The sequence below is a fragment of the Labeo rohita genome, chromosome 22 (assembly GCF_022985175.1).
Source record: "Labeo rohita strain BAU-BD-2019 chromosome 22, IGBB_LRoh.1.0, whole genome shotgun sequence".
Lineage (NCBI taxonomy): Eukaryota > Metazoa > Chordata > Actinopteri > Cypriniformes > Cyprinidae > Labeo > Labeo rohita.
The window spans coordinates 28,952,716-28,965,338 of NC_066890.1; the positions used below are offsets into that span (position 1 = coordinate 28,952,716).

The 12,623-nt window shown below is 36.5% G+C and overlaps 1 protein-coding gene across 1 annotated transcript; it reads right to left on the minus strand.

Moving 5' to 3' along the window:
- Positions 1-9,603: 9,603 nt before the first annotated feature.
- Positions 9,604-12,364, minus strand: foxq2 (forkhead box Q2). The gene is made up of 2 exons (XM_051095081.1): positions 11,481-12,364; positions 9,604-10,499 (listed from the first exon to the last, which is right to left on the minus strand). The coding sequence occupies exons 1-2, from the start codon at positions 11,853-11,855 to the stop codon at positions 10,146-10,148; spliced, it is 729 nt and encodes a 242-aa protein (XP_050951038.1). The 5' UTR covers positions 11,856-12,364; the 3' UTR covers positions 9,604-10,145.
- Positions 12,365-12,623: the final 259 nt, after the last annotated feature.

Here is a 12,623-nt window from a genome sequence, read left to right on the forward strand (position 1 = left end):
AGTTGCATATGAGTCCCTCAGTTGACTTCAGGGTAAAAAGATGGATCTCAGAATCATACAATCATTGTTGGAAAGGGTTCAAATGATCAAAAATGCTGAAAAACCAAAGAATTTATGGGACCTGAAGGATTTTTCTGAAGAACAGCAGGCAATTTAACTGTTCAGGACAAACAAGGGACTCACGAACAACTATCACTAAAAAAAAATCATACTTAAGAATCATACTTATGAACTTTTGAATGGGGTCATTCTTATAAATTCAACTATTATTTTCTCTTGTGGACTGTATGTAATCATCTTTTATGTAAAATATCTTACTTAGGTAAGTACTAAATAAAAAATAACATGCATTTCACATGATCCCTCTTATTTTTGGTAAAATAATTAACATTTTGCAGATTCAGCAAGGTGTATATAAACTTTTGACTTTAACTGTATATGTGTGTAATGCTTTATAAAATGTGTATTTTAGAAAAACCACTAGATGAAAGCATATCGTGTCACTTGTACATTGTAAGACACAGCTGTACATGAGCTGACACCTTGTTGTCCATATGCCCATCACTTATCTGAAGTGTGAGAAATCCATTTCTGTAGCGCCAGGGCTTCCTATGAGAGACCACTGGGCTTCTCACACCTCTGGTAATAGTGTATGAGATCCATACCTTCAGCTGAACACCCTGTGGTATTGCTTCCTCATGTGAGAGAGCGGACATTGGCTGTTACGGTCACAGCTTTCTCGACAGAGTAAGGAAGAACAAGAAGCAAAGGTGTCACAGCGCTGTATCGCAACATCTCGAGAAAAGGACTCTTGTGTGCCACGACATGTTGTGTTGTCATTGTGTTAAATGTGTGTGTGATTGCATGAGCCTCTTTACTTGAGGACACTGCAGCTAATCAGCCAAGAGGTCCTGTAGGGTGTTAGTCCTAGTGTTGGAGAGTCCTCCTATCCTCTACAAGAGTCTTGACATCTCTTAACCTCTGTCAATTGTAATGGTGTCACTAACTGTGGTTTCTCCTGGTGCACAAAGCCAAACAGCTCCTCGCAGACTCGCTCTCCATGCAGCTGTGGAGGTAGAAGACATTTTTTTAAACACTGTAAAAGGGTAATGTTGTAATAATTATTCTGTTAAATGAAGACATGCTAGTACATTAAAACCGCAAACAATTCTCCCAAATTTAAAGGCATTAATAATATATTTGGTTAACTTTAATTTCTGAACTAAGTCAATTTATCCCAAAAATCTTTCCTAAGTAAGTTATTTACATGTTGAATCTAATGAGAATACACAAATGGATCTATTATTTACGTAAAAACTCTCTTTCTGAGTTAAGGTATTAAAGTAAAACAACTGGTGACAAATCTGCTTCATGCAAAAATGTTTTGGTATACAGTCAAACCAGATTTATTTATTTATTTTACTAAGGGGTGCAGGACCCTTTAGTTCATTTATGTAAGTGAGAATAGCAAAATAAAGTATACCCAAAAATTCTTTATACAGTGGCCTACCAGTACAACTGGGACCAAAAAGTATTCAGGCACTTTAATCTGATCATGTTTTGCTCAAGTGTATTTTCTTTAATTGCTAATGCACCCTTTTTACACCACAGACTGAACATAATTAAGCATTGCTTGGTAATTGGTCAACAAAGTATTGATGGTTGTGTAAATATTGTCATACTAACAGTTATCTGAACAATTTTTGGTTGTTTGTATTCCATTACATATATTTCTATCAAAGTTATCTGACATTATCAAGATAATTTTGTTCTGGCACAGTTTAACTGTTGTCATTTTAAGTTCTTGTCATATTTTATTACCATTTTCTAAACTAGCAAACAAACTGTGATAATGTGAGAAATGCTGAAGGTGTTTAAATAAATTTTGGTTTGACTGTATAATGTATAAATGTCAGAAATGACAATGATCTTTGTAATATCTTTGTAAAATGTTTGTAATATGACTCTTTACAGTTTAGAAGCAAAATCTTCCCAGGTGTACTTGAAGGCAGGATCTTTACCGATTCACTCTTCAGAAAAGCCAAATTAAAGGTAAGTCCGTGTGCAGATTATACAAAGACGTGAAGGGTGATCGACTTTTGAAAGGATTTTTTTGTTTGTCAGTAATTTTCGGGACGCATTGGCGTTTGAGTTTCCTCTCGCGAAAACAAAACTGTAATTTCCCATCCACAGTACACAGTCATGTCTTAAATAATTGGTTTAAGACCATTTTTAGAATCTTGTTTTATTTATTTCTCATTTCATACTTACCGCAACAGAAAATTGTTGCTTCATGAACATATTATTTTTAACGTAAGATCCGGTGCGGCTAATATGAATGTGCGGGGCTTCCGGTGTCATTTTATTTTACCTGTAGCCTTCAACATGTGAAATATACGACGACAATCTGCTTTGTGCAAAAACGTTCAGGTATATAATGTAAGACACATAACAATGATCAAAAAACAAACGTAAAATGTAGTAAAATCATAGAAAATTTCCAAAATGTTTGACGTGCATGCATGCATAATATAACTCTTTCCACTGCAGAATCTTAGCATGTAAAGGCAGCATCTTTTACAGATTCATTCTTCAGAAAAGCCTAATTAAAGGTAAACCCTTGTGTAAATTATACAAAGACATTAAGGGTGATTGAATTTTAAAACGTTTGTCAGTCATTTTCAAGGCATTCGCGTTGGAAGTTCTTCTCAGGAAAACAAAACTCTGTTTTCCCTCCACAGTACAATCTCAAATGTCTGTAATGCAAATGTGTGAATTGGTTTAAGACAATTTTAATGATTTCATTTGCGATATCTAAATCTATAACCAGGCTTGTTTTTATTGTTTCCTATTTCATACTTACCGTAACAGCGAATAGTTGCTCCAGGCTGTTCATGAGCGCGTTATTTTAACTTGAATGTGCGCGGCTTCCGGTGTCATTTTATTTTACCTGTATAAAAGCGATCCGTTGTTTTGCTTTATGTTGCAACCTGATTTTTTGATATAATATTGTTTTCATTTATTATCATATTCATAAACACAAGGGCAAATAGTTTTATCGTTTACTTTGTTATTCATCTAGTCATTCACCTATGAATCGGTCAAAATAATGCAAATTTGTGTATTCATAAAAAGAACACATTAAAACGATAAAATATTAACCAGAAGAAATTGCAATAACAGACAACTACCTAATAAGCAGTAAACATGGCTGTTTTAATGAGATGGAGAGAAGGAACAGGAAGAAGGAACTGAAGTGATGGTAGTGTCACTGGTGTTTGTAAGTGGGGTCAGGAGCTTAGGGTCAGTTCTGGAAGGTGAAAGGTTACAGCTCCTATTAAAATACCTTTTAAGAGTCCTTCAGAGATCTTATGTAATAGCAGTGGGTTGACCGGAGGTTGTTAACCTGTATATGAGGGATGCTTCCTTTGAATATATTTCGACCTGTGGTAGGTTAATGAGAATGTAGAAATGCTGCCTATTCAAGGTCTTTTAGTGTGCAATAGAAATGAATTTTATTTACAAATTTGAATGAGCCTAACTACATTAGATTCAGCTGATGTTTATCTTTCACCTTAAACATGTAGATTTACGTGATGTTATGAAATGATGAACTTATATATCTACTGTACCTCAAAAAGTAATTTAAGAACATATCTAACGGTATTTAATTTAAAAGAAGAGCAAGCAATGCTAAGCAGCACTAAAGGACAACATGTAAATTGCACTCTCATTGCTTTTTACACCTGTAATGCAAAATACTACTGAATATTCTTTAATACGTGTAATAGCAGCAGATCAGATACTAACCATCTCCCAGGAACCAGGTGTCTTTGTTAGGGATATGCCATCCTTTTCCTCCTTCTCCGGTTCTGCAAGCACTCTGTGTCCACCTTCACCTCTGCACCCCCTTTATCCTCCTCTATCTCTTTCTCTCCATCTTCTCTTAACTCATCTTCCCCCATCCTAGCCTTCTATCAGTCCATGACCATTACGCTCATAAATCAATATTGACGACCCATCATGCGAAGGATGAATTACGGGATTGTGGATGGCTATAGTCATGTGACCGGCAGGTTTTACATTATGTTTCGGCCATTTAGTTGACGCCATTATGCACGGCGACTCGGAATGAAGTCCTTTCAATGCGAGGCTGAGGAAGAAGACGCATTACCATCTTTAAAAGCACTTCATTGCCGTTTCTCTTCAACTGATAAAGAACGAGGTGTGAAAGAAATGAATAGACCGCTTGGTGATGCAAAGCAGATACCGTAGCTCTTAACAAAAAGTTTCATATAAACACACACCCACTCGTTCACGCAGAGGGAATATGATCGATGCTACGTTTTCTGTTTTCACAAAAGTGTTCCGATGCATTCATCCACCAAACATTGTGAGTAATCAAATGCTCACGATGTTGGATTGAGATTATTGCTACGTGTCTGTGTAAATATACAGTCTTCTAGTTGGTTTATCTGCAGAACTGAGGGACGAGGCCTGTGCTTGAGCCTTAAAATGAAAATATGTGGGCTGCTAAGAGAGCCAATCACAGAAGTGCTTTCATAGCCCTCTGGCCACTCCTGACCTCTTGACCCTGGCCATGACCCCTTAGGCCAAAGGTTACCCTCAGGGGTCAAAAAGGACCACTGGAAGGCAGGTCCAAGAGTTGTCGCCATGGTAACCACTGGAGATAGATGAAGATAGAGAAGTAGACGGGGAATCATGGTGCTTGCCAAGGTCCTCTTTGTTTCATGGTCCAGTAGTTTTGTTGGTTTAGGATCCCCCTGCTGGACAAAAACAGTCAGGTTAATAGGATAGTTCACCCAAAAATGAAAATTCTGTCATTAATTACTTACCGTCATATCGTTCCAAATCTGTAAGACCTTCGTTCATCTTTGGAACACAAATGAAGATATTTTTGAAGAAATCCAAGAGTTTTCGGACTCTCCATAGACAGCAAGCGTTCTTCCACGTTCAAGGCCCAGAAAGAACCAAAAACATTGACAAAATAGTCAATGTGACATCAGTGGTTCAACTGTAATTTTATGAAGCTACGAGGATACTTTTTGTGTGCAACCCCCCTGCCCCCCCCCTACAAAAAACAACGACTTTATTCAACATTTCTATCTTCCCTACTCACCCTCTGCTTCCATTATTGTCAATGTTCTTGGTACCTTCCTGAGCCTTGAATATGGTAGCTCTTACCGGTTTGGAGTGACATGAGGGTGAGTTATTAATGACATAATTCGTATTTTTGGGTGAACTATCCTTTTAAGGATAAAAAAATCATCTTGAATCGTCAGGGCCATTAGTTGCTTTTTTCTGCTGTACACATTGCAACTATAATTGTAACTCATTCATTTTTCATTCATTTTATTATTTATTTGTTTGCAGTTATTTTTTTCAGGTTTAGAAAACAAAACAATAGAAAGCATCACAGAAATTCTAATGGTTTCCACTACAAATACCCTTACAAACATCAACTTTTATCTATTAAAACCATCAATAATAATAATAATAATAATAAAAATAAATAAATAAATAAAAAATAATGGTTTCCCATAGTGTGTTATGGGACATATTCCATTAGAATTTGGTGGTTTTAACAAGCCACCAAAAAAAAAGGTGACCAATTACCAGTACGGACCAATAAGCACCATTACAGTTTCCATTAAAACCAATACAATTCCCATTATCATCAGTAAAGCCATGTAATACAGTGAGAGAAGAACTGGTTTTAACATTAAATGCTTAACAAGCGATGTTATTAACATATTGCTTGTTATTATTATTGGTATTTAACATTTTTGTAGTTTTCACCTTATTTTAAAAACGCAGACACACGCTATTTCCTGTAAACGCGCGAAACTTCCGATTAGCCGCTGTAGGTAAACAAATGTTGTAAACCATAAAACTATTTCGTGTTACAAATCATTGGTTAATAATTATAATACATTTAATTAACATGTTGACAAACATCTGTTTGAATCATCAAACAGCATAACGAACTGTTTTTGTATAGCTCAACGGAAATGCTAACACCTAAAAGCCGCGACGACTCTTCAGTTGAAAATACGGTGAAATAAATCCTAAATAAATAAGTCCAGTCAGTACAAGGTAAGTGAGATTATTATGCCACCTAGTGGTTAGATTCTGAATAGATTGCTACAATAGATTCTTCTAGGTGTTCTCCTGTCTTTCTCCACTAAAACTAAGATCGGCGCCAACAAGAGCATCCAAAACAATGATATTTTCACTGTATCCGTCGTCTTGCTTGGAGCTTGTCAAGCTAAATTTTTAAAACAGCTTCCCAAACACTGATGTTAATGAACATTCTGTTGTAATAAATCTGGTATCCCAAACAAACAAACAAACAAAACAATGAGAATCCAGAGCTTTACCAATAGGAGGCCATTGTCTGATGATCTGGGGTAAGTCTGTCTTAACCAAACTCTGCCGACCCTGAGCCGCTGCACAGTTAATCACCAGGTAGCAGGAAGCTTTGGCACCATAAAGGCGTTTGATCAAATCAGCTTTGGAATGCTGAATCGGACTAAAACCGAGGCCAGAATGTTTTGATCGGCCTTTGCCCCGCGACTCATCTCTTCTTACCCCACTGTCCGTTAATCAGGCCCACGTCTCCGGCGTTAATCTCCGCCCCCTCCCGTCCTCTCCCATGTACCTAATTAGATTAAGGGGATCAACACACCAAGCACTGCTCCACAGCTTAATGGTGTTGAGGGGACAGGCTTTTTATTCGAATAAGAAAATGAACAGAAGTCAGTAACACATGCATGTGGGCCTTTGCCAATCAAACTATGAGCTTCATTGCTGTTGTGGTGAAATTGCATCATTATAGCAATGCTTATCTTAATCATTTGCCCAAAATTATTTGAAAAGGAGCAATGAAAATAGACTGATATTCACTCAAAACTGTGTGACCATGTATAAAGGAGATGAAGAGAGAGAGAGTGCAAACTGTAACCTGCTCAACAGCTTGTATCTTATAAGCATAAGGCACGCATATGCAAGAGAATTAACGTCCTAAAGCTGTCAAAGGCAAGAGGATTTAATGCCGAGGACCGTTCATGGGAATTAAGCAAATTAATGCGAAGAAAAGAAAGATTTGGTTAAGAAAATTTAATTAGATTGCTTTGTAGGAGTGATAATTGCTTAAAAACCTTGTTTCTTGGCTAGGTTCCCACTCCGTTCATAATCTATAATTATGTCTCAAAACAATTATGCATGCATTTTTGTAGGATGATAAAAATGGTTCTCAGGACATTTTAAATAAAATATCTAAAATAATTATATAAATATAATAAATACATTTTTATTAAAGAAATTAAGGATTTAATATGAATACCAGTAACGATAACTAGGTTGCATTTAAAGGGATGATTCACCGAAAAAGGAAAATTATTCACCCTTAAGCTATCCTAGGTGAATATGACTTTCTTTCTTTCAGACGAATGCAGTCAGAGTTATATTAAACAATGTCCTGGCTCTTCCAAGGTTTATAATGGCAGTGAATGGGTGTTGAGATTTTGAAGTCCAAAAAAGTGCATCCATCCATCATAACAATTACTCCACATGGCTCCTGAGGGTTAATAAACGCATTCTGAAGCTAATCAATGTGTTTGTGTAAGAAAAATATCCATAAGTGATGCACTTTATTGGCCTTCAAAATCTCAACAGCCATTCACTGCCATTATAAAGCTTAAAAGAGACAGGACATGTTTAATGTAACTCCGATTGCTCTAATCTGACATATTTTCTCAAGTGAGTCAGGGTTATACTAATGACTGCATATATGGTGTCTATTTCATCTTTTCAAAAGTGAAGTGGGACAAGACTGCTGTCTTCCTGAAGCTGGTAGGAATCAGAGACCGGTTTTTAGAGGCGTCAGAAAAGATGTCATCTGAAATCATATTTTCTACTAATTAGTCTGTCCAGATGACTCACATTAGCTCATGACCTTCTTGTTCTGCTCGAGGTAATGCAGTTTTCAGGCTTCATCACGGCCCACACCTGACTACCTCATCCCTCCCTCCATATTCTCCAGCAGCAGTGTAGGTCCTCACCCGAGGAACGCTTACCAGATTATGCTGTGTGATAAGCTTCCTATTTTTCGAAACTGCATGGAGATTTATGGGATTATCTGGGTACTTATCCCGGAGTCGGCTTTGGGCAGCCTGCCGAAATCTCTTAGGACTAAAGATTTGGCTTCTGAGCTCTTCTGTCTAATTATTATCTGGAGTGGCCGCAGCCGTGAAGAATGTGTTCACTTTTTTACACCATGCCAATGTGCTCCCAAAGAGATGCTCACACGCTAACACGCTTGGTGAGAAATTAAATGGTATTATTGTATTACTGGTCTTAATAACTTGTTCTGTTCAGTATAAGATTTCACACAGCTTTCTATATCTGTTTAAGCACACAGGATTTTTTTTATCATCCTTATGGACCTCATTAGTTATAACTCTAAAAGCATTATTTTGTTAATTTTATTTTACTTTATATTTGGTTTATTTATTCCAGGTTCAGTACAAAAAAATATTAAGGCATTTACAATGCAAGTGAATGGGGTCCAATTTGTAAACATTAAAAAAACTTATGGTTTCAGTAGTATAGCCACAAGATGTAAATATGTGTCAATGTGTAATAGTGTAAAAAAACACCTACCTTTTCTTTGTAAAATTATTTTGCAATTTTGCATTGACTATGTAATGGCATAAATGCTAAAAGCATTAAGCGCCAGTTAAAATGATGATTTAAATAGTTTTAGCTCAAATAATACAGAAGCTTTAACAGAAAAGTTAATGTAAGTGGTTTTATAAATCTAATCTTCCTGATTTATCTCAATTACTCAGCATATCCAATAGTTTAAAAAAAACTTGATATAACAGAAACTACGGACTCTCTCTTTTCTAGCACTTTGGCTATGGTTGCTCCTTTACGCTTAAGGAAGACTAAGGAAAGCACTCTGACACGTGGTATAACAAGCACACTTGCACTCTAAAGAGAGCAGCCCGGAAAATGAAGCGCAGCTGGAGGAAAACAAAACAAAACTACGAACGAGGTATTTTGTATTGCATGGTGGGAAAGTACCCTATTCCAACAATTCCACTCATTCCCTACAATAGGAGAGGCCCTATTGTAACACCATATTCAATCTAAGCTACTAAAAGTGTTGCTTCCAGAAGTCATTGATCCTCTTCTATTATTCATTTGTCACTGTCTTTAGGATATGTCCCTAAAACCTTTAAACTGACTGTAAACCTCTCATAAAAAAATAAAAAAATAAATAAAAAAAATAAAAAAAAGACACACCTTGATAAATGATTTTGCTTTCCATTTCAAAATTTGGCCGGTTCATTTCCATTGTAAGGGCCACATTGTAACCTGGATTTTTATTTATTTATTTATTTTTTGTAATGACAATGAGGGACGAGTGGAAATGATTTTTTGTAGTAATCAACATTATGCCACAATATTCTAGGTATTGAACTGGAAATATTTCTTTAAACATGGAAAAACACGAATTTGTAAATATTTTTCAAATTTATTCATTTTTGTTTTACAAACAATTTTGCACTTACACAAGATGGATTACAAAATATGTACAATTAAAGGCACAGTCCACCCAAAAACTGAAAATTCTGCCATTTATTACCATGTCATGTCCTTCCAAACCTGTAAGACTTTTGTTCATCTTTAGAACACAAATTAAGATATTTTTGACACAATCATAGAACTTTCTGAGCTTTAGAACTTCCATGTGTTGTGGTACCATCAAGACTGACATGGAAGAGAAGAAATTGTCGAATAAAGTCGTTTGTTTTCTTTGCACACAAAAAGTATTCTCGTAGCTTCATAAAATGAAGGTTGACTGATGTTATATGGACTATTTCACATTTCTATTTTTCTTAAACGTGGCAGTTGTGTTGGGCAGGGTCAGAATGCTCTTGGATTTAATTAAAAAAAAAGTCTTAATTTCTGTTCCAAAGATGAACGAAGGTGTTACAGGTTTGGAATGACATGAGGGTGAGTAATTAATGACAGAATTTTCATTTTAGGTGAATTATCCCTTTAAATTTCCAACATTTGAACAACATAAAGACATAATTTAAGGGTAGATCCGGTTATATCAGTCCATGAAGGGATGGCTGTCGGTGTGTCTGAACAGCAGCCCAGCTCCAGTAAACTCTGGGCGGGAAGCACACCAACGGATGCATCGGTGGACAACACCAACAAGGTGTCCGTTTCTGGTGGCTGAGGGTTTGGTAATGTGCGGGTAGCGTGAAGGGCAGCTGCCCTGTTACTCTGCGGATCCTTCTCCGGGCTCGTCGCCGGTGGTAGTCACCGTTAGAGAAGTCTTGAAAGTTGGCTGGATGGATAGCCCAGAAATGGCCCTTTCCGTTGTCACTGCGACCGGCTTTGATAAAGCACTCGTTCAAAGAGAGATTGTGTCTGACGCTGTTCCTCCAGTTCTTGTCCTGTTTAAAGAGTGAAGAACATGGATTATGACTTGCATTAAAGTCAGAGATGATATTTTGACTTCTAATAATGAATATGAGATCTCGGAGTTGGAAAGGTCTAGAAACTAAATGGTCAGTGTAGAAATTTTTATTAAATAGAAAATAAAAATAAAATAAAAAATTAAGAAATGACCCATCACTGTGTACAATATCAAGCAAATCTGCCACAACTCTTCAATTCACTTAGTCAAAACCTTTGGTTTTACAGATAAAAATCAATATATGAGTCTTCATCAAATTGTTTCAAAATCTAAATATAAAATCCTGTGCTTTGACAGATAAAGATCCAAATATATGGCTATTTCAGATCTCAAATTCAGATCCAAGTTTAAAACATTTGTTTTGGTTTGTTTCTTTTTCTTTCTTCCCAGTAGACACCGGATGTCAGTATAACGTCAGGTTGACATTGGACCCCAGCATTTTGGTTGAGAATGAAAATCGGGTTGACGTTAGTATTTGTTGCCAATTCGATATTGACTCAATGTTGGATTTTGGTTGCACAACCTAAAAACAACAAAATATCAATGTCAGATGACGTTGTTGGACATCAAATTAACATTGACATTAGACGCTGAATTGACATCGAATTTTAGTTTAGAAATGTAACCAAATATCAGCGTCTTATGACTTTTTGTGCAGTAGGTCTTCTGAAGAAGTACTTTGCCATTTCTGAAATGGTTTGTAGACTTTATGAACACTTCAAGAAATGTTAAAAATTGTATTCAGTTATAACTACTATTTCGTAATGGAATGCAAAATGAATGAGAAGTAATTACAAGGATGTAGATCACTAAGAAGTATGTTAGTGAGATGTAAGTTAAAGAACATCTTAGAGATCTTTGACTTTTCTAAAGATTTGTACAAAATTGCTTAACCTAACCACAACTTGAAGACAGAACTCTTTGAGGAAGCTTAGTTGCTTTCATGAAGGCACAATACCTTGCTTTTGAAGTAAGGATAGTGATCCATGATCCACTGGTAAATATCACATAGCAGGAGCTTCTTTTCATCTGAATCCAGGATGGCCATGGAAATGAGGGCAATGTAAGACTGCGCTGGCTTCTCATTCCTTCCTTCACTCTTCAGATTCGTCTTCTCGTGTTCATCTTCACATCCATTTTCTTCATTTTCACTATTCTGTTCTGAGAGAGTTTCATTGAGTGTACTTTGAAGACCTTCAGATGGAGAACCATTATTCTGCTGTTCCTCTGGTTCTGCTCTCTCATTGTTGCGTCCCTTATTGTACAACAGATAGTCAATGGTGAACTGAAGTCCCAGTTGTTCTTGATTACTGCGGCATGCGTTGACCTCCATTTCTGTATTGTTAGATCTTGGAATCTGTCGCTTAGTGGTTGAAAATCCAGTTTTTGGATCCCACTTTATAACATTTTGTCCTGGTTCGACTTTCTTTGTCTTTCCTTGTGCGTTCTGTCTTTTCAAGAAGTGCTGGCAAAGACTAGTCCAGCAAACGATTAATTTGGTAACAAATATGACATCAGTCTCTGAGGCATGCGCGAATCGAATAAACAGGTACACGCGTTCGTTAAGTTGTGTGTTTGTTCGATTAGCCACCTGTTGGAAGACAACACCACCACAAGTTGAGAATCTTCCTGGAAAGCCTCCTTCTAGAAGGACTTCTCTCGCAATAAGTAGAGCGTTAACGCCACTTAATTTAAATGCTCCGCATATTTAACCACGCAATTAAGAAGCAAAGTGGGGTACAAGAGAGTTAGAGGCGGGGGGTCTAATTGAGGGGGATTATTTTTATTAAACCAAGCAAATCTTTGTAATTACGAGAGATTACACAGATTAATGTATTTGATTAATGCAAATTGTCTCGGGCGGTGGCTGCAGTGACACAACATGACCTCTTGGTGTGCGTATCATGTTTGGGTCAAGTCTTTGGTACTATAACAAAAGCATTGTGCATTTTAGTTTACTGTAGCTTTCCTGCGCTAATGTCAAAATGAAAAATTATAATAAAGTATCTTTATTTATATCTTTGAGGTTTAAGGTGTAGATACTGTGTGTTACAGAAAAAATAAAAAAAACATTTGATGCAACCATTTAATTTCATTCCTA

What these genes read in the sequence shown, in the direction of transcription:
- foxq2 (XM_051095081.1), bottom strand. Translation starts at nt 11,855, where the DNA reads ATGGAGGTCAACGCATGCCGCAGTAATCAAGAACAACTGGGACTTCAG. An exon ending in ATCCTTACTTCAAAAGCAAG is followed by an intron (nt 10,500 to 11,480) that starts GTATTGTGCCTT and finishes CTCTTTAAACAG; the next exon opens with GACAAGAACTGGAGGAACAG.